The 23,908-nt window shown below is 26.5% G+C and overlaps 2 protein-coding genes across 2 annotated transcripts; one reads left to right on the forward strand and one right to left on the reverse strand.

Annotated features, from left to right (window-relative positions):
• Positions 1–1,940: 1,940 nt before the first annotated feature.
• LOC129961557 (partner of bursicon-like) lies at positions 1,941–12,211 on the reverse strand. The gene is made up of 3 exons (XM_056075045.1): positions 12,001–12,211; positions 8,647–8,934; positions 1,941–2,260 (listed from the first exon to the last, which is right to left on the reverse strand). Exons 1-3 carry the CDS (start codon positions 12,028–12,030, stop codon positions 2,102–2,104), a joined length of 477 nt encoding a protein of 158 aa, XP_055931020.1. The 5' UTR covers positions 12,031–12,211; the 3' UTR covers positions 1,941–2,101.
• Positions 12,212–17,936: 5,725 nt separating this feature from the next.
• Positions 17,937–23,428, forward strand: LOC129961349 (bursicon-like). The gene is made up of 3 exons (XM_056074982.1): positions 17,937–18,023; positions 20,532–20,766; positions 22,605–23,428. Exons 2-3 carry the CDS (start codon positions 20,554–20,556, stop codon positions 22,911–22,913), a joined length of 522 nt encoding a protein of 173 aa, XP_055930957.1. The 5' UTR covers positions 17,937–18,023; positions 20,532–20,553; the 3' UTR covers positions 22,914–23,428.
• Positions 23,429–23,908: the final 480 nt, after the last annotated feature.

Below are 23,908 nucleotides of genomic sequence, written 5' to 3' on the forward strand. Positions count from 1 at the left end.
TGTAAGAAGAGAAATTCATTTTCACTTGCAGATAGTACTTTTAATTTAATATTTCTAATACTGGACTTTTTTGAGTACGCTTAGAGGCCCTTCATTTCTTTACGATAGTTTTCAATGATTTATTTTCAAATTCCAAAAGAACTCTAGTTCGCACAAAATTCGAGCTTTGCTTCTTAATTTTTGAATATGCTTTCGTATTTAGCTCTAGTGTTTCTGAAGAATATTGTATCTTAAGCTCAAATGATTTTCTTTTTAAAAGTATTCCGAATATACTTCAATATAAAAAGTAATTTCTCTTGCTGTATAAAGAGCTTTTAAATCTATATTTTAGGAAAATGTTTATTTTTTTATTTATAAATACAAAAAAAAAAGTTTTATCTATAATGGCTCGATGCATAGATATCTGCATATTTAGAAATGGTATATTAAAAGACATCCAGCAAAATATATTAATCTGTGGTTCCGTTTTGTAACAATAGTACTAATTATTCTTATTTCACTTGAGTGAAAATAAACCTTTTCATAGATCACTGAAGATATAGCAACACAAAGGGAACAAATTATCTAAAGAGTGATTAGAAGAAAGTTTGTTTAATTACACAAGCAAGTGAAATCTTAAGTCAAAGGGGTATAGTATTAATTTGTAAAAAAAGAACATTTTTAAAGTACAACGCGAATATTGTTATGAAAATAAAATAGTATAAATACTATTTGAAATCCTTACCTTTGAAGGATTTTCTATTTTTATAATCATTGTACCTATATATTGTAATTTTTAAGAATCTTATATTTTTAATTGATAAATAGTTTCTGTTTATCAATTTTCATATAAAATAAAAAGGGATACCTATTGGAGTTAAAAAGTGACAATGATTATCTTTCAAAAGAAGAAATAAAAATTTAAAAAGTTCTTCACACATTCTTATTGCATTAAAAAAGCTAGGACTAATCGAAGAAGTTTACGAAAATGTAAATAATAATAATAATAATAAATAGATAAATAAAAATAAACCTGCAAGCGAATCATATGTTATTCTTAACTTTTATTCTAAGAATCCATTAGCTTGAAAATATATTTTATGCCTTAAATTCAGTTTAGCTTTAGATTTTCTTGTAGTGAATTGCCTCTAAACAGAAATCATTAACTGTTAAAGAGACTTTCATTTCATAAAAAATATATGAAGGAAAACAGAAAATAGACAGGAGATAAAAATAAAAATCAAATTCCAATAAGTATGATACAAAGAAACTAGAAAAAATTGTTATTGTTTGTACATTTCTTACAATTAATTTCTTTAATAGTTTAATTCTTTTATGTATTTTTAACCTAAAAATTTACCAATAAATACTTGTTTGTTTTGTAAAAAAATGATGAAAAATTTACAATATTTATTTTTGTGTATTGGAATTTCTATATATCGGAGAATTTGTCGATAACCATCAAGTTACCCTTAGGGAAACGAACGTATGTGCATTCAAGACGAGTCAAAGTGCACATAAATTAGAAAATTATTAAAAAATATAAACGAATTAATAAAAAATTACTCGCTTTTTAAAATTCAATTTAAAATTTCTCTTTAAAATAATATTATTCTTTAATTGTTTAACTTTCCAATTATGGTATGTGCCTTTTACAAAACATTTACACAAAGACAAACGTATATAATTTTTCATTAAATTATTTACTATTTGCATCATTATAAGCACAACAAACATCACAACTGCTTTATGAAATGAAGCTTTATTTATAATTTACAATAAGGTATTTTGCTTGAACTGCAACAATATGTGCCATAACTTGGAATGACTGCATATTAAACGAAAGAATCTTCATTTAACATTTGGAATGGAAAGAAAAAGAGACATTGTAAAATTTTAAACACGAATTAAATATTTTACATTTTGTTAATCTCAAAAAAATTTGATGTAATATCGTTACAAAATAATCACTTTTAAATCAAATTAGAAAAGAAATGCTCAAAACGGAGGAAAATTCTTATTTTAGTTTTAAAGAAATCATAAATTTTGTAGGATGATACAGAAACACAAACGAAGCATTACTAATGAGTCATTCTTTATAGAGTTATCCCTTTTGTACTCTTTAAAGTCCGCATTTGTGACAGGCACAAGCTTCAGGTTCTTTCAAATGAATGACCATCGTTCCTTGTTGTCCAAAAATCCTCTTACCGTCCTGTGTATAGCAGTCTGTCAGAAGAATTTCTCGCTGTCTCATCCATGTTTCCCTGCAACAGTGGCAATCCTAAAATAAACAACAACAAAATGTTCAATATTGATACAAACATAAGCAATAAATGTCTTTGATAATAAACAAAACATGAATATCCATTATATAGGATAATCATAAAATAACTTTCCATAATTAGTAATGTATGCAGCTAAAACTGATGGAGGAAATAAAACCAAATTTCATACACATTTTGGAGGATATGGAATGAGGATTTCAGAGAAAATAAATACATCGGCTTACTTTCACAGTTATTCTTATAATTTGCTCTATATTTAAAAAATCCTCTGATCCCGAAAAGGCGTATTCAAATGTATCAAAAATCATTTATTTTCTGTAATTATTATATCGTTTAATGTAATCAATTTTGAAGTAGAGAAATGATATATCCTTCATCTTCAACCAATATTAGCGATTGACGTTTCTGTAATTAACGCATTTGTAAGGAAACATCTGGAAGGCATTTCTTTTTCATAGAATAGGATACACAATTTTTTATCTGGACCAGAGTGGTTTGGATTGGTTTAGAGGAAGAGATACGCTGCCAGGTCTGGCTAAAAATTTGTTACACCATTGAAGGCTGTAATTGAATTATGAAAGCAAAATAGGTAAAAAAAAATCTATGTTACAGACAAAATTGAAATTCTGGATAGATATCAAAGTTTACCAAAAAGAATCCTCACAATACTGTGGTACAGATGAAAATTTCAAAGTCTTTGAAAATTTCAAATCTTGGAAAATCGTGAGTCTCTTTGTGATCAAGACCAAGAAATAAATGTTGGTGATTCTGACGGGGGCTAATGGGATGAAGAAAAACCCTCCAAAAATGCCGAAATGGATGAAGTACTTTATATTTTAAAATGTGATTTACAATATCATTCAAAATATTTAAAAAAAACAACTAAGTATGAACAGTATATAAAAGCAGTAAATACAGCACAGAAATAATTATTAAGCAACAATTGATGAATTTTTAATTGTTGTTTTTGAAATAAATTATGGATAGACCTGAAGTAAATATTTCTCCCTTTTCCCTTGATGTGATCAAAATATTTTTAATTTTACCCAATTCGGTATTTTATAAACTGGTTAATGTTATCAAAATTCTTAAATTCCGAAATGATCACATTAAGACCCAGCTACTGTATTAACGAAATTGACAGATAGGTGAGATCTTTCACTGTCGGTGCCAAAAACAGATCACTAATTACAAGAAATGCACTGAAGATGATTTATTTAAAATTTCAATAATATTCTATTAATAAAAAGTGCATATACAATATGAAATTCACAAAAAATATTTTATGAGTTAACATTAACGTTAACACCCCGTGCTACATTTCCAATGAGCTTATTTTTCCCTCGGGTAAAATATTGCCGCAGTGACTTTTGGAATTCGCACTGATTTTCTTTCACATGCTTTTCACAACCTTTTTAATGAAATTTGGTTTCATTCTAGTCATTTTTTTTAGTTGTACATGGTTTTATCTTTTTCTTATGCCCACTCTATCGCTAAATCTATGAAAAAAAGAAAGAATATTAGGAAAGATTACTTCATTTTTATGTTCGGAATATTCACATTAAAAACATTATTAAAGAAAAACGGTAATCTTTAATGGATCTATAGTAATTTTTTCACATTTGTGAATAAGGAATTTGAAAAGGAATTTTTCACACCATTCATGCATTTATATACTGAGGATCAAATTTTATTTTGTCGCTCTTGTGTTTGCTACTGCAATGCAAAATTTTAATAATTTTTAAAAATAGTATTTGTTTTATTCTTAAAATCAATTCAATTAGATAAAATGTAAAAAAAAACTGTTTTATTGTGAAGGGTATTTCAGCTATTTAAATTGATTATGTTCATATCTGGGGAATTGCATGAAAAAATGAAATTATATTTTATTGAATGCTTATTTGAATTCAGTATTGATCGTTTCCTACTCTCACAGTTTCCCTGTTGGTATTAATCTTATATATTCAGGATTTGTAAATAAAAGAACAAAATAACCAGCATACTTTACTATTTCATAGATATTATATTATTAATACCTATTTATTAACTTCTTAATTTTTGTGAGTAATAATTTTTGAAATACCATTGAGAAGAAAATTGCTCTACCATTGTGATACCCTTAAAGAATGTTAATGTGCATGTATATTTTTTAAAGAATGTCGTTTAATTCATACTGAGTGCTGACTATTACTAGAGTCACGGTTTTAAATATAACTTGTCATATATAATTCGATGTTTTTTCTTTCATTTTACATTATCCGCAGAGTATGTTGATTGACTGATATGGAATAGTTCTGTTGACAATGAATAAATTTATACAATCTTCTAATAAATTGGAAGGCTACTGGTCAAAGTATGAAGTTTCTTTTTTTAGATAATAACATTGAGATATAATCCAGAAAACGAGAATTTCTTTAAAAAGCTCCATAGAAGGCATTTAAATCACATGTTAAATATTTGACTGAAAGCAAAATAATGTGAAGATTCATTGAGATGTTTTCAGTGATAAACATCTATTAGTGTGTCTTGTTAGAAATTTAATTTATATCATGATTAAAGATAAACTTCATGGAATTATATATTATTAAAATCTTCTACAGTAGCCGAAAATTAAAGAGGAATTTGATCCAGGTAATATTAGGCACAAGATTGTTAATTAACAAGTTTGCATAGAACTGATTAATTTGAACTTTTAACATTGCTTTTTAAAATTAAATAATAGAATTTAGAAATAAATTTCTTACTGCTCATATTTTGAAAATTTAGTCCCATTTGGTTTTGTTTATTATACTGAGCCAGACTAAATGGTAAAGTTAAGATAAAATCAAATATTATTATGCCGTTTAAATAATGAAGCTTTCAATGAAAACTGAATAATGTTTGAATTAAAGAGCAGAACTCTATTCATTTCAAAAATTAAAAAAAACATAAAAGGAACATAAAGATTTTTCCCGAATAATTCATATAATGAAATTGTAGTTGATTAAAAAATATAAGCATTGGGAATTAAATTTCGAATATCTGACAATACGTGGTAAACAGCCAAAATACAATTGCATTCTGAACAACACACTAGTGTTTATTCTCAAAGCAACAGATGGTAATTTGTAAATGTATTCTATACGTAATCTAGTTAAAAGAATGTCAACTTTCTGTTAGTTAAAGTAAGCTAGGATTTTAGAGAATGTTTGATGGTGTGGAGTTCGTTTCCGATTTCCAATTTCTATAGCACCTGCCATTTAGAATAAAACACATTTCCTTAAATTTCTTTTCATATTTTCAGGGATAGCACTTGTTATAGAAATATATGATGATTTGATAGCCATGCCAGTTCATTATCAGCAATTTTGAAAATTTAATTGCATAGTTGTATTATTTTTAGTGAAACAATTGGAGATTTTCTTATTAAGAAACGGTTTAATACATTTAATATAATTCAAAAGATTGCCATTTCCTATTTAAACGTAATTTCAAAAAAAAAAATGTTATTAAATTTTCACATTTTATTAGAGTATTTATTGTCGGCAAAGATATTCAGAAAGATATCGTGAATGAAATTTAAAATGATGATCCTATTCAAATTCATAAAGCTAACTTTTTTGCGTAGTTGCTTAAATTAGAACTTTATTTCCATACAGGAAATGAAATAAGTTGGAATTTAAATACACAATTTTTAAATGATTTTTTTTCAGCCAGATTTTATACTAAATTTCTATGTGTATTTATGCTCTTATAAGTGGATTTTTCTTCTCTTGAAATTCATTTATCTATTAGATATTAGGATTGAAAATTTTTCAATTTATTTTATATAGTGTAGATGTAAAAGCTTGAATTGATTCCATTCATCATTTAATTGCTTTGCTTTAATGTTACATAATTAAATGACATCTTTTGTTTAGAGAATGCGTTGTTATTCCTATTGAAAAAAAAATGAAAGAATATTTGAAATATTTTGTATTCCACATAATTTTTTAATTAGATTGAATGCTGAAAAAAAGCATAATTTTAAAATATGATTGCTTGATGCATGCACGATGTGCTGATAAAACGTTACATTGTTAAAAAGAATAAATACAGTTTTTATTTCTAAATACATTAATGTCTAAAATTTATGTTGTAAACATAATTTTTTCGCTATTTCTAAGAATAACCTTCATTTATATTGAAAAATTGATGTTGTATGTAAGTTGAAGAGTGGTCAAAGTACCGTAGGGCTCTACATTATATTGGATGACTTTTTAACTTTTTAGAAAGCAAAGTTTTTCGAGGATTGTGAAACAGACTGATTTTCCTATTTGGGATTTTTGTCTACAGAAGTGTTGTTTTTAGTAGAAAAATCTTGCCAGTTTTTGCTTATAGAAAAAACAAGTTTCCAGAATTATTTAAATGATGGATTAATATAGTGGACGGCTATACTTGAAACTGGCCAGTCTCAAAAAGGACGTCGCTCAGTGATTAAAAAAGTGGAGCAATAATGTCACGGCAGAAAAGTTTTTAATATCTTGCCTCCAGTCAATCTTAATCCCACTAACTGGATCAGAGATTATTTTCTTCTCAGAACAGGGCTCTTTTCCTGCCTACCTCAAAAGGTTCAATCTGTCTGAGAGTGATCAGTGCAGTCGTGGTGGGATTGGCACAGCACTTCATTATGTTACGGAATGCCTCCTTACAATCTCCTGGCATATGAAAAACCATCACCAAGCCATGAACAGGAATGGCTGAAAAGAGTCGCCAGCAACTTCCTTTTTAGGCAAAAAATCCACAGTATAATCAAATTTATAAGTGAAAGTAGAGACCTATTCTTGCCTCCATAGCTCTCAACATCAAGTCTCATACCAAAAAAGACTTAGGGAAAAAACAAACACCGTAGTCTCTTGTCATACATTTCAATCAAACAGAGATTCTCTTCCTTCTCATTTACCAAATTATTTTCCATCTGTTTTTTTAACTGCATCCTGATCTACTATATCATAAAAATAAGTGAACACAGAATATATGTATATTTTTACACATTTTATCTTTCAGCATTATATTTCTAAGTTTATCACTACAAATTATATTTCTAAGTTGAAGAATTTTTGCAAACGGTTTCATCTTAATACAAAATCTTATATGCTTGTCAATTCTATAAATAGTTATTTTTGTTTCGTTTTTTCTACTGTAAATATCTTGCTACTTAAATAAAATTCCCGTAACATGCCCACCAAACCGTTTAGTGACCAGAATGGTCACGGATACGGGGGTCTGAGACGGTGTTCTGTTCAGTGATTAAAGATCTCTCGAATGGTTGTATCTAAGTTTTGAAATCGATTCCAAATTACAGGTATCATTATCGGAAATGTTACCCAAAGTTGTACAAAAACTAAACACTGTAAATGATAAGTGCGTGACATTACACGCCCTGTACCTGTAGAAAACTAATGGGTGGAAAACTCTCTTGAGGTCTTTCTGCAATAAATAGAACAATAGTATCTAGGCAAACTATCTATAGAGGCCCAGAAGAGTACGGAGATCGATGGTATGAATTTCCCTCAACACATCTCATTAGAAAATCCATTTTTTCTGTAAATTCAGGAATATTATTTTCAGGCGCAGTATAATAGGACCACGTCCTCCTCACTGATGAGTCATGATTTAGTGTACAGATTGAATACACACAAAACATCATTTAGAGAATGATTAATACCCATTGCTGTTCTCCCAAAATAAGGGAAATCAGTCACTTTGGAAGGAGTGGAATTCTTCTGTGGTATTCTACTCTTCTATTCTCTTGTGTGGTATTCCGCCCGTACCCTTCTACTATTTGTGCAGGTTCTGCGGATTTTTGAAACTTACATAGTGTTTTATCGGAAGCGAATAGCGACAATTTTATTTTTATTAGTAAAAACGAGAATTCACACAGAGCTTAGTTTGTAAATGATTTTCTGAAGAAAGCGAATGTTCACTGAACTGTGTGATCAAACATATCACCAGCTAACAATTTTTTAAAATATATTTGATGTTGTCTAGGAAGAACGATTGTACAGGTCATCTCTCAAAGAGCCTTATAGATTTAAAGAGCCAAAGGTTTAAAAAAATTGCTGTTAAAAGAATAGGATTCATTGTCATAAGTTTTGAGAAGCAACCTTATTTATAGCATGAAGGTTTACTGTAGGATTTGTCAATAATAGCGGAATGTTAAGACTTTTTATTAGCCGAACAACTTGTATGACATCAAGTGTCATGATGTCATAGTTTCTAATATTTGAAATTGCTTTTACCATGTCATTTTATTTTTATATTTAATAAATATTCAAAATTTCATTTCAATTATTATTCGAGATATAAGATATTGGAATTGAAAATTAACTTTTAAATAATAATTAGAGTGAAACATAGTTACCTTTAAAAATCCAGTAGGGGTCACAACACTTGGTTGTATCTGTGAAGTGCACGTACCTTCGCATTTGGTTACCCCAATGGTACCTTCACAAGATCTGACTACATTTCCAAGGTCATCATATTCTTCTTTGGTTACCTGAATGGTAGAAGGCAAAGTTTCGCAGGCATCTTTCATAGCAGCTACTACTTCAGCAACTTCAACTTCATTTTGTTCTCGACTGCAAACTTGGTTAATTAGAAGAAAAATGTACCATGTGATCAAAAGGCAGTTGGCAAAATTTGAAGTCATCTGAAAAATATTAGTGTATAACATAAAGAAAAATAAATTCTAAAATATCTAATTCTTCTAAAAGACCATAGGGACCGTAATAGAAGCTTTGGTTTCGGAGTTTGAAATTTGAGAAATACATAAAATAAACAATGTATTTATACACTTTGTGGAAATGAAATCTAACTTCTTTCATTAATTAATTTTCTTATCGGACATATGAATGCCAAATAAAAAACAATCAAAGCTGATTATAGACTCTGCTTTAATAGCTTTTATTTCAAATGAAACTTTTGTTATTGTTAAAAAATAGAGAAGTGAAACTGAAAAAAAAAAACCCGCTTGTAAAGATCAACTGATTTTTTCTTTCCCTAAAAAAATTGTTAATTTCTTAATTGAAAGGTTTTCTGTAAAAATTATACTTAGAAACTATGTTTTAATGATATTTTTTATAGAAATTTGTTAGTTTGAAACAAAAAAAAAATGCTCGCATTAAATGCTTGTAGTTATTCTACCAGCGTTAAAAGTGGTAATATACCTCTAATAATAAAATAAAGAGATAATGATTTTTATTTTTCTTTGTAAAAATCAGAATTCTTACAAACATTGAGTACAGATAATAAAACTGAACAAACATAACTGAAAAATAGAAGGGATACCTGCTTTTAAAAAACCAAATTCGTTACATATGTATGTGAATACAATTTTTATAAAGTTTGACAAATAAAGAAAAGATATTTTATTCAAATAAGTAACGGAAGAAAAAATGATAAATTCTGATTTAACAATGAAGTTATACACAAATATTATGTAAAACAGACGTGAAACGCATTACAAGGGGAAAATACCTTACGAAGCATATTTTATTGTATTAATTATGTAAAAGAGCTTAATAGATTTTTAAATTAAGAGAGAATTTTTTTTTCAATTTCCGTTTGGGAACCAGATGTATATTTATCTTTGATAGAAAGCTTTGAACAATATCACAAATAGCTCTGAAATACAAATTTAGATTTAAAATATTATTTGGCCTCTGAAAGGTACCGACGTAGATTTTGTTACATTTTATATATGAGGCTGAAACACTCTTTTAAAGAATGACGCAATGGCAAAAACGATGTTACACCCATACGTTTTTAAGGAAAAATTATAAAAATTCTTACATACATTCTTCAAAATTTCTTTTCAAAGTATTATTAACCAAACTTAAATTTCCTATATAAATGCATATTTGCTGGTTATTACCGCAATTTATTACATTTATAGAATGCTTTTTAAAAGGAAAATATTTTTCTATAATAAACTTGGAATTAAAAAGTAAGAACAGGAAAAAATGATTTTACAGCCTAAAATTTTTCTATTTATTATGATAACTAAACAACTTTTAATTTTTGAATTGAATCGAAAAAATTTCAAAAAATGTAGCTTTCTATTAATTTTCAAAAAATTTCTTCTGTTTTGTATTATATAGAAATTATTAAAAGTATATCATACAAAATATAATAACTCAACTAACCCTAAAGTGAAGTATTGTTCTTGAAAGTTTTTTTTTATACACATTAATCTACATGCATTTGATCTAGTCACCGTCTGGTTTTAACTTCTCATTTCTTCCTCCTAGGTAACCATTTTAATAACGTATATAAAACCGTTTGTTATAAACAGAAAAAAGTGAAAAAATAAAATCTGAATCAAAATCAGTTTTTATATTGGATATCATTTTAACATCTTGCAAATAAACATAAACAGGATTTGAAATTCAACTTTACGGTACATTACTCAACTTCTTTTGTAAATAAACTTCGATGACTGGGAAAAATGGGATGCATTGATTGATCAATGCTATGCTTGGTAATGATTGACTACACTTATCGGAGCTAATTATTTCAAGAAGAAATGAGTATTCCTTACATTTAAATATCTTTAAATAATGATCATTAGTTCTTCGAATGTTCCATATTTCGAGTTTATAGCACTACATTTCACTTTTTCCAAAGTTCCTTTTAGAATAATTTAATGATACACTAGCAAAATTATTTATTAACTTATAATATATATATACATTATAAAAAAATATTTATTTATCGATAATTATTTAATTTTAAGAATTAAATGATTATCGATGAGCTAATTAAAATTAATTTATTAATTAAAAATTAAATTCAAAATCAATTTTAGTATATTTAATTCAATTTATTTTTCTGTATTGTTCAACATATAAGAAAATATTTTTATACTAATCATAAATTTTATAATAAAAATTAAATGCAAATATTTGTTTTAGTGGAGATATAAGATGGAGTAGTACGATTTTAAAATTTAATTGCATTGGAATCAAAGAAATATGTGCAATTATCTTCTTTAAGATAATTCATATTTAGAAATCAAAATATAATGTGAATCAATATGCGCAAAGTTCAAAATCTTAAATTATTTATTCAATTTTCTATATTTTTTTGGAATTAATTGAATTAAAATTATTTCAGAAAAACAATTATTTATTCTATTTATCTTGCAACTGTTTTTATTCAGTTTTAAATATTTTTTTCTAAAAGATTCTTTTAAGGATTAGTAAGAAAAATTAGTAAATAAAAAAAAGATTTATTAACCACCACGTTAGTTAAAAATGAGTGGAATTAATAGTCGCGTGAAAAACAATTCCTACCATAACTAAGATTATAAAAATTAGTTTTCGCTTCTTTATTAATAATTTTATTACCAAAAAAGAAAAATTGAGTAAATTACATTATTAATTAAAAAATAAGCAGGAAATACATAGTTAACTAAAATGCGACTAATTTATTTTAATTAAACATATTCTAGAATAACAATCAGCATAAAAAACAACTAATTCGATAGTTAAAAGTATACCATTAAAATTTCTTTAAAATTAATTTCATTGTATTAGAAAGAAATTTAGCAAGTTATGTCTAATTCATTAGTTAGCTGATCAATAAAAACTCATTTTTATATTAAAGGGTATTAATATATCCTTAATTAGAAACTATGTGCTAGAATACAGCACATAAAATGCAAATTCCATTAACAGAAATTTTACCGTTAAGCTATGGAGGAAAAGCAACTTACCTTTTTCGGCATCACAGCAAAGACTTGCATCTAAAGCAGAATAAAAAGCTAGCCAAGCTGTCCTTGTCTTTCTGCTCTTTCAAGAGTAATTTGAAGTTGTAGGCAAAGTCCCATAAAATCAAGTTGGAGGGCGTAGATGCAAGTCTTCTAAATGCTTGGATCAGAGAGGACTTTGCACTGAAAGGGTAGAAAATGACATTCGCAGCGGGAATTTTGAATGGAACTGTAACCCTTGCTGTGAAGAAAGCATTAAATCGAAGCACTTTAGATTGCTCTTTTTTTAGGGTTTTATCCTCTCTTGAAATCAGCAAGGGTTCCTTAGAATAACAAGCTTGCATTTTTGAAAAAATATAGGAAGTAGCGTACTGAGTTGTTGTTTTTTTAATGCAAGTTTATCAAAGAATAATGACAAAAAAGAATTGTTATAAAAATTTGAATACACTTTTATAAGCAAAATATTTAAACTATTCGTTATAAATATATGCCTCCTGATAAGTTATATATCATGTTTATGGTTTAAAAAATGGTTGTTTCATGTTTTAAATAGTGTAAAAAAATTGAAATTTTTAAAAATAAATCTATAGATTAAATTGAATATCGTTTTATGTTTCACATTATGATTTTTTATAATTAGAATATATATATATATATATATATATATATATATATATATATATATATATATATATATATATATATATATATATATATATATATATATATATATATATATATATATATATATATATATATATATATATATATATAGCTTTAAAATACAAGAAAACCAAATTTAAAACTTTCTTTTAATGTAGGAATTTTGACAAAGAGAGATGAAAATATCTTCTTCCTTCCTTACCTTTAAATGAAGGAAGGAGATGTTCAAAGTCCTGTAGATATTGTTCCATTGAGGCGCCGGTAGTATAACTGATCTGCTCATTACATATACTATCTTGAATTCAAGTAAATCAACTTGTTCGAAATTCACATATATAAATGTTTTTATTTGTTGGAAATATATTTAAAATATTGGTTAGTTAAATAAAATTATTTCAAAATATTTGATTTCACAAATACACTATCTACCAATAAGTATTTGGACACCAATGCAAATATCTGCGGTCCTGATCTCCGTCACACCTGTAAAATATCGTGTAAGAAACAGCATTAGCATTAGCCCCATGCAAGGTGCCATGAAATTCATGCAAGATTCCATGAGCTGTCTGACTTCGAGTAAGGTGTAATTGTTGAATATCATAGAAAGGCCGAATCATCTGGATAGGAACCTTGATCCCAATTCATGCTAAGCTCAGCGCCGACTCCGGATCCACTATTCTAGACAACAATGTGCTTCCTACGCTGTGTCAATTTTACAGCATAGATCATTGTTATTTTCAGGATGACAACGCCACTTATCATGTTGCGAGGTCCACCAAGGATTGGTATGATGACAATAGGGTGAACTGCCTCACCTGCCCAGAGTCTAGACTTAAATCCTATAGAAATTGATGAAACAACTTGCATGGCTTTTACAAACCGACTGAAAGAAAATAGCACTGTCCATCATCTAAACACTTGTGGAAAGCATGCACAGGAGGGATAAGGTTCTAATTGCCTCAGATGGAGGCTCTACCAACTATTAAATATGAATAAATTGTGTTTATATCTTTTATCACAGGTGTCCAATTACTTATTATTAGAAAGTGTATCTTTAATATCAAACATATCTTTTAATATCATATCCCTGAAGAATTAGAATTTATATCTAATGAACCAGTTTTTACTTTATATACCACTAGAAGAAAAAAAAAATCACATTCCAATGAAATATAAGCTAAAGTAGTATAATATTTTATTTTTTTTATTTTACACCACAGATTATTGATTTTGCATTTAAACATCAAAAAGTAAATGAAATTCATTTTCTTATTTTTTATGGCAAATTTGATGCTTCGTTTTTCAAATGTCAAAGTATTATCTTTCATTTCAATTTTTAGTTATTGTTTAAATTGTTTTTAGTTTATTAACTATGTCAGCATGAGAAATTACCAAATATCGTGAGCTTTGTTGTTGACACAGCATAGGCATTAGCAAAGCACACCGGAACGAATAAACCTTAAAACCCCAACAGCTACCAATCACTCCTTTTTATAAAATACTAAATAGGAAATGTTTTATACATCGTATTATCTAAATGGAAAAACTTTCTTCTTTCCATTAAATGTATGAAAATATTTAAATAACATTTGAAAAGTCTTTTTCTTGTAATATTTTTATATCCATCTTTATTTTTGTTATTATAAATTGCATTTTTTTATGAAATATGAATTAATATATCTTATCAGAAAAATGAGTAATTTTTTTACAGTAAGTATTAACCAATTACACAAAAATTTGTAATAATATGATAGATTGCTGAAAGATTTGAAATATTCTGTTTAACATTTGGTAATTTTGTGATTAATTTTTTTATCAGAAATGTAAATAATTTTGATTTTAAGACGACTTTCATTACTCTTTTACATTTAAAATATATTTGGAAATTTATACATCGTTTACATTTAAAATATATTTGGAAATTTGAGAGCTAACTTCATATTAATATTTTTCATTTGGGATGCAAGACTCGATGTTATGAAAATTGCAATTGTTCTATATTCTTTATATTCATGAATATTGTTTGTTCAAGTGAAGCATCTATGTATACAAACATAAAATTTTTTTACAATTATCTATTTAAATAAATAAAAAGAAATCGATAAATCATTTATAAAAAATACTTTATTACTTAATTTGAATAAAATTAGTAAATAAGAACTTTTAAATAAGTGAAATGATACATAGGTGATCAGTTAAATAATATGAACAAAGAAAAAATATGGCTAATATGAACAAAACTGTTTAAAACTTATATAAAAGAGTAGGCAATATTCTTCGGTTTTAAAATAAAAAATAAGAGTACAGATCTGGAAAGGAAAAAATTAAAAGTCCGTGATTTTTCCTTTGATTTTTTTAAAGATCAGAAAACTTACCCTTTAAAAAACAGGCTTTAACATCTTATCAAAAGAAATTGATTCAGGATGTAAATTTAAAATTAATACCAAAAATTTATTTCAATGACAAAAATCGGAATATGAATCGTAAATAAATATAAGAGCCATAGATGTCCTTTTATATAATACAAAGATGGATCTCTACAATATGACATAATTGAATGATTTCGATTTTTTTCCTTCTGGGTTTTTCAAGTTCATAAATATATAAATAAATTTCCACTAAATGCATTTAATTCTATAATAATGACCTAGACAATTTGAGACGGTGAAAAGTTACTGGTGAGGAAGACATTTCGTTGTTAAGGGTTTATATAATATCTGGTATCAGTCTTTTTCTTGGTTCTATGAAGTTTTGAAATATATTTGATGAATATGATCGTAGATTAATTTAGACATAACTTACAATTTTAAAAATTTGCATATTAAATGGATGCATATTTGGAGGAAACTATGTTTGAAAGAGCGTGTTCATATATAGGAGAACGGAAAGAGTAGGGAATAGATTAATTAAGGATTAAGTTACGAGCTGAAATCCTCTAAAGAACTCTTGCTCAAACAATTGTATTGTAAGAATAATATGTATTTCCGAACATAAGAATGATGTAGGGAAAAAAAAAGTTTAAAGACTTTAGAACCGTTTTGTTCTATCATTCGTCCACTGATAATTCGTATTTATTATTCTTCATAAAAGTGACTGGATTATTAAAGGCAAAAATCGAATCATGCCTATGTTAGAGAACGTTACAATATCTCTTCCTGTAGTTCATTTCTAGAACTTGTTTTTGATCACTCTATTTCTCTCATGTTCTGAAATACATTTCTTCTTAATTTCCTGCTCTTATGATCGATAACTGAGAGCATAATCAACTTTACAAGCTGACATATTATCTGAAAGTCACGCAAAGCGACTTCCATGATTCAGAATTATATTCAAAATGCTCTCTAGAGCAAACGGATGGACCTATAAATATACAATTTCATAAGTCGATACTTTTTGTGAACTAAGTACTTACTAAAAGAGAGATTAAAATGCTTTAAATTTAAAACGTAATTAGATTTTTAATCAAAATTAATCGAATTTTTAGGCTTTCTTTAATATATTTGAAGAAATACTATTTTTTCATGGCAATTTTATTTCTGTACATTTTTCTTTAATTTTGTGATAAATTAAAAAAGAAATATTTTTTTGTGTTTTGAAAAATTGCTTTTATTGTTTTGATTACTGCAATTACATCCACTCGCATTAAGTCAATATTGATTATATTCTTTGTATGGCGGTATTACTGCTATATAATTAAAAGTAAATGTAAAGAATAAAATAATGGTAAGAGAATCTTACCTAAAGTATTATCGTGCAACGATAGTTTGGACTAGAAGTTCAACTCACCCTTGATTTTTCTCTACATTGCACCGATTAATTCTAATCATTCAAAGGATTTTTTGTAGTAAATTCATATTTTAAGCTTTTTGTTTTGTAATTTTGGCAAACAGAGTTTGAACAAGTTCCTTTTGCTCTACCATCTTTCAGTAAGATTCTTACTTTAGTTATAGCAACGTCTCATTTTAAAGTAACATTAGAGATACTTTGCGATCGATCTCGTTAATTTTTAACATCGTTTAGACGACAAGAACGATGCCAGAGCTTTGACCACCCTCTTCAAGCTTTTGCACTAAACAATAACGGATTAAGGAGAGAAAAGAACTCAAGGTGCAATGGTGAATTTCCAAACCAGGCACGAACGTCAGCTGCCTAGGCTGAGAAGGAGACGCAGCAAGTCAAATGAAAAATTTTATTTTCCTTGTTTCCAAATAAATAAATTTGTGAAAGATACATATTTTATGAATTGTAAAATATTAGAATAATATTAATACTTAATTAAATGTACTTAGTGAGGTTCTTATCTATTTTATAACATTCATTTCATTATTATGATATATATTAAATATTGAGCATTTGTTTCAATGATATTGTATACCAACGTGTTATGTTGGGCAGTCTGGAATCATAAGAGATAAATAAAAACAAATTTATTTTTACAAAGCTGACAATTTTTTTTAAAAAAACAAATTAAAAATGTCTTAAATATGAAAAAAATTTGCTAATTCATTGAAGTCCTCATAATGCACATTGCCTAGAGCCGCAAAATACATAAATCTGCTATTTCTATGATGTTAATTTGAGAGAAGACACTATGAAGACAAAATGCTTGAACATTTATTTACATTTCCTGTACAAAAACCTTAAAACATGATTGAAAAAACCATTACTATATCTCTCTACTAATATTATTTAGTTTGATAAATTAGAGTAGCAGCATAATTTTATTTTCTCTTTTGAACGATACCTATACGATTTAATTTATTAAAAGGTTATTCCCTCAGATATTTAAAACATGAATCAGATTAAATGCTCTGTTTACTACTAAACTTGATATTTATTTAATTTTCAAAAAAAAAAATAATGTGTTTACAAATAGTTTGACATTAGAAATAATTTGAATAATTTCAAAACCAAAGGAATTTTATGCATGACTGTTCTCATTAAAAGAATAATTTGAAAATTAATTTTAAATTTATTATTTAGTAAATGGATATCTATAAAAATATGCATGCTACAAAAGCCAGAAGAGCAAAAAAATTTAAATTTTATATTTAGCACTATTCTTTAAGTTATAAAAAATACTCAAAAGAATATGCACTTTGAATAATAATGCTGCTCCCTGCGAAGTCTGACGTAACTCGATAAATCCATTATTCCCACAGGGTTAAAATCAAACCAATCAACCTTTGAAATCGAAACCTTAGCAGGAGTCCAAAATAATAACACATGCAAACAAAAACACAAATATTTTCATTCCTTCTTCTTAACTTCACTTGCAGCTTTTAGCTTTTTATGGGTGGCAACATAAGAACTTCGAAGCGACACACAGTTTCTTATTGGATCTGCAATCACATTGAGAAGCGCAGGTAATTCTTAACTCCTGTTCATTTTTATTGTTATATATCTAATACATTTAGCATTATTTTATTAAAATCGCTGTATTATTATTAATTATTGATGAAAATAGAGAACTTTTTAAAATTTTCGCTATTAATTTGATAAACAGAATTTGAGTAGTATTAATCAGTGAAAATTTTGTTTTGTTCCATTAAACGAACTTTCTTAATTGATCTCCATATTTAAATCGAAAAAAAAATAGATTCCATAAATTTTCAAAAACGCTTTTGTATTTAAAAAAACCCATATAAAATAGGAAGTAAATAAATTACATCCGCTAATTTTTAAATAATCAGTATTATTGAAAGTGGTAAAGAATAGTTTATTATTAAGAATTAGTTATAGAATGTCAGTATCTTTATTATTGATATTTAAAAAGCATAATATTTATAATTAATATATTTTGTTCTTTTAAAACTGGTAGCATTACTTTTTTTACATTAATTATTGTCACTGTCAAAAACAGATTTTTGAGTTTATTGGATTATTATGTAAAGAAGAATTTGCCGCGAAAAGCTATAAATACCAACGTAATTACTCTAGGTCATTTCACTCAAGTTTGTTCAGATTGACTTTTCTATTACTTTTGTCCTTGTCTTCTTACATGCCTAAGTACAAATAGTATAACAAATTTTACAATTAGTAATACAATACATGAGAACAAATAGAAATAGTATAATAGCAGAAATAATAACTAATTACTAATAATTAGTTATTACAAATAGTATATGGTAAAAAGAACCTGTAGAAACTAAAAATGGCGAGATCACTTAGATAGTCTGTTTATTAAAAAAATGTCGCACAAACATTGGTAAATACATATAGAATTTTTAAAACGATCAAACATATGACCCGAGAATAAAGTAATGAACATTTGATCTTTACTAAAGAGACACATTTTTTGGAGCAAAAGTGCAACTTACAAATCTCTATTTTATATGAAACATTTCTTATAAAATGCGCTTACCATAGAACAAAATGAGAATATTGCGTTATTGTTATCGGAAATATTGTATTAAAAGGAGAAATAATTTTATTTCTCATTTGCTGTGAATATTTTTATTGCTTATCATTATATGCATAGAAAATAACCTTTTTTGTATTTTGAAAATGTGTTTCTTAAATAGAAAAAAATTAGTTTATAAAGTCTAAGACAGATCAGAAAGTTTTTTTTTATTTTCATATATTCTAATTATTATGATTCAAGTGTTGTCAGAATTTAAACGGTGAAACAATCTTTAAATTTTAATAGTTATTATTTTTTATTTTCTACAAATAGAGCTGAGAGATATCACGAAATATCTTAAATTGTGATTTAAAGTTCCATAAAATGATTAAAACTTACAGTTTTTTTCTAACTTTTGCTCTTATTTCTCTTTTATATTTTTTATGCGCAAAATATTAATTGGAATTTAAAACATTTAATGCTTTATATATCACCATTTTATAGAATCTCTAATTAACTTTTTTTTGTACAATTTATATTATTTTTATGCTTTTTTCAGAGCGAATTTAACATCATTTAATTAAATTTTGTTGTTAAAGTAAAAGAAAAGATTACTTCCCTTTTTAATTTTAAGCTTAAATATTCTCGAAAAAGTTATTTTAATGTGGAAAAAAATTAACATTAAATTGTTCGTATTTTTTGAATTATATATTTAATTACTAATTCGTTTCAATTTAAATTATTTTTATTGCAGTAAAAGAAACTGAAAGCAATTGCCGATTATATTTTTAAATGGAAATAGATCTCCCGTAATCCTCAAAGGCATTCGTGACACAATTGAGGATTAGTGTTTCTATAGTTTTCATTGAGATAAAAATATATCTTTAAATTTATGAATAAATTATTTTTTTTTATTTTACAACTTTACATTTACTAAAAATAAAAATAATAAAAATAAACATACGATTATTTTTCTAAATAAGCCGTGAGTAGACAATCTAGCCTCTGAATTTAAAATTTTTGATCAAAAGTTTAGAGTTGTAAATATAGATAATTTTTAAGAAAAGACTTCCCGTCATTCTTTTTAAAATTGGAATATTTAACTGAGTTTTAATTTCTATTCAAATCCATGATAAAAATATATTTCGATTTTAATATAATAGAAGAATTTAAAAGAAATGTGATGTTTAAGCAACATAAATAATAATTTTTTTAAAAACATTTCTGCAATATTTTCGGTAATGACAATTTATAAACCATCATTTTTAACATTTTTGAATGTTTGAAACTATCTTACATGTTACATATATTATATTACCTTACATGCTGTAAGTTTCTAAAATTTTAAATTACACAATACTTTATTTAACAAATGTAATAAAACAATAATTAAACTTCATAATAAACAATGCGCCTAATATTTTTTTGCCCTTATTTATTATCTTTATTGATTACATATATTATTATTTTTCGAGCATTTTCAAAATTGTTTTTATATTATCATTTATTACTTTATAAATTATTTCCAAAGTTGGTGACTGCTACATTCCGCAATGGGCTTCAAATTCGGACAACTGCTTTTGGACAATTGCTTTTTCATCTGCTTGCTTTCTTTCTTTTGGTGTACAACATTTGTACCCATTGTCAATGGTCGTGGAGAAGAATGCCATTTGCGTCCAGTAATTCATGTTCTTCAGCAGCCAGGGTGCATTCCGAAGCCTATACCTTCTTTCGCCTGCCAGGGAAGTTGTTCATCGTACGTTCAGGTATGGAAGACAAGAATTCGTGAGACATTCGTTTTTAACATTTTCAAATCTTTGATATTTCGATTGTATATATTCCTTGTGGGTGAGGATTTTGATAATTTTTAATGATATTTAAAAAAATATATATAGAGAAAATCTAGATCTAACCAATTTTACTTCTTAGAAAATTCAAACTGTTTTTATTCATTATGAAGAAAATGTTTAAATATTGGAAAAAGTATCATTTCATGAGAAATAATTGAAATTATACTATTTTAAAAAAAAAGCTCTGGAAAAAAACCTGATTTTACTGTCAAAAAATATTCAAATAAAGTAATAAAAATATAATGACATCGAACGATCTGCATTTGATAAATCTAAAATCATTTCTGATTCATCGTCAAAAAGTTATTCCGATTTGAGCTTTATTTCTGTATCATTTTATAAATGTTCATCAGTTTTATGCAATCATATGTAATTTTTTTATAACTAAAAAAACTCTTAAATAATATCTACTAGAATTGCGAACGCATATAATTGGAAATTTTATATCTCCGAGAGGCAAAAATTAAACCCAAAAAATTATCGGAGTTAATCTACTTGATCGACAACGGCACCCTGTATGGTACTTGGCTTGGATCTTAAAATGTCAGAATACCGAAGTGACGAAGATATCAGAATGATATTTTTTCATTTGTTTTCATACCAAGAACATATTTTATAATAATTTATGAAATGCGTGAGAAAAATTAACAAATTTCGTATACTCACTTCAATTGAAAGCCTTTCATCTTTCTATTTTATCAAAAGCAGTAAACATCGTTAAAATTTTCAGTTAAATAGTTTATATAATTTTCTTTTAATGTCATTCTCAGAAAAGTATTTTTAAACATTACATTTTGATAGATATATAGCTCATAACATTTTTAAAAAAATTGCACAAGCCTTTTTATTGTGTTATGCATCTTTCTAATTTTATATCATCGCAAATAAAATTTTAACTTTAAATTGAAATGGAAGTAATCAAATATCAACAAATAAAATAACATTCTGACTGAAATTAAGTATATCGAATAAAAATGTAAGAATACAAAGTAGAAACATTTAGTTTGAAATTTGTCTGTATTACAGATTATGTTTCATAATTTGCGTCATACTTCAGAGAAATATTTAATGAAAATTCCTCTGATTCAATCGAAATCCAATGTACTAAAATAAAAAGAAAGAAAATTTCAAGTTAAAATAACGATAATTTATTTTTAAGATTATATTTTCTCATTATTATTCAAAATTAAACTCATTATTATTCCTTCATTATTATTATTATTATTATTCAAAATTAAACTCATTTTGAAAATATCAAATACTGAGATTCAATAACAAAAAGGGAGATAGCTTATAAATGTTTAATAAAAATTTTGTTATTTTTTAAAACTTTTTTTTTATCTCATGCCCTTTTGTTTACTTTCTTTTTTATCCATTTTTCGATTAGAAAAATTGACGTAAATTTCACCTTTACTTTTACTCCTATCTTTTTACTTGAAGGCTAGAATTTGGTTTCTGTGCTGATATGCCATGCTTGATTAATCAGCATTTCATCTTATGAAGTTCTATTATAAATCCAATTTTGTGAATTTCATGTATCTTATATAATAATATTATTTGAGTTTCACTTATTTTCTTCATAGGTTTTCTGGATCAAAATTCTTATTTTTATCAAGTCATGTATTTGTATAAAATGATATGACTTGAGTTCACTTATTTTCTTCATAGATTTTCTGGATCAAAATTCTTATTTTGATCAAGTCATGCATCTGCATATAATGATATGAATAGAGTTTTACTTATTTTCTTTATAGGTTTCTGGATCAAAATTCTGGCAAGTGGAGAGATCTTGTATGTGTTGTCAGGAAATGGGAGAGAGAGAAGCTAGCATTGGAATTTTCTGCCCTAAGGCTTCTCCAAGATTCCGAAAGATAGTTACACGAGCCCCTGTAGAGTGCATGTGTCGCCCTTGCACAGCGGTAGATGAGTCTGCGATACAGCCCCAAGAAATGCAGCTTCTTATTGCAGATCCTCAAGCTGATTTCCCCAAAGGAATGCCCTTGATGGAAGACTATCATCTCATCAATGAGTTGAAGAATGGAAAAGACATACCTGTAGTATGATGACGGCATTAAAAAAAATAACGCAAATGACGCTTTGTTTCAGATTCAGTTAAATATTCTGAATTTTTATTAATTTTTGTTAGCTTCAGACAGTGTATTAGCATTATATAAAGTATGTATGGTGTTTGTGACAGCGATAACTGATTAAGTGGTGCAATATTATACAAATATATTGTCCCAATCTGTGAAGTGGCGCAAGCAAGAAATAAGTAAATCAATTTCATATTGAAAAGGCAAATATAATAACTGAATCTGTGGAATGTAGCATGCAGTTGTTCAAAAATAAAATTACATAATAAAAAGCATGGATTAATAAAAGTAGCTGTCTGGAACTATATATTGTTAGATTTATATGATAAATTCTTTTTGTTATTTTTCAATTAATTACAATATTATCTGAAAGTTAAAAAAAGAAAGTAAATATCACAAAGTGACAACATAAGAATAAATTTAATTATTATTTTCATTTTGCATTGATTCTTATTATTTAATTCATTCAAGATAATTTATGTACAAAACACGGAAATTAAGTAAATCAAATAACTAGTTATCAAAATGTTGTAAATATACTAATATTAAAAAGATATTTTGAAACATAAATAATATATATATTTTTTGAAAATTTGCTAAATTCCGTAACCGTAACTACTTTTCGGTGATGTAGTAAATGCTTCAAAGATTTTATCAAGTTTTTTTCTATCTTTAAATAGAAAAATAAAATATCCGATAAAGAAGATAAATTATAATTCCAGTAAATGAAGCATTTTATGTGTGATATGATACTATAGTTTTTTAAAATTTAAAATTTGCATTTCTGTTGAAGTAATAAAAAAAAATAAGAATAAGACTAAATGATTCTTAATATGAAATTATCTTTTGATTCGTAATGTGCTTGTTTCATTTGCTCATTGATAAATGATATTAAAGAATAAAAAGCTTATCATTATTTTGAAACAATGGAAATCGTTTTCAGGAAAATCTTAATACTGAAGGTT

The sequence above is a fragment of the Argiope bruennichi genome, chromosome 2, assembly GCF_947563725.1.
Source record: "Argiope bruennichi chromosome 2, qqArgBrue1.1, whole genome shotgun sequence".
Classification (NCBI taxonomy): domain Eukaryota; kingdom Metazoa; phylum Arthropoda; class Arachnida; order Araneae; family Araneidae; genus Argiope; species Argiope bruennichi.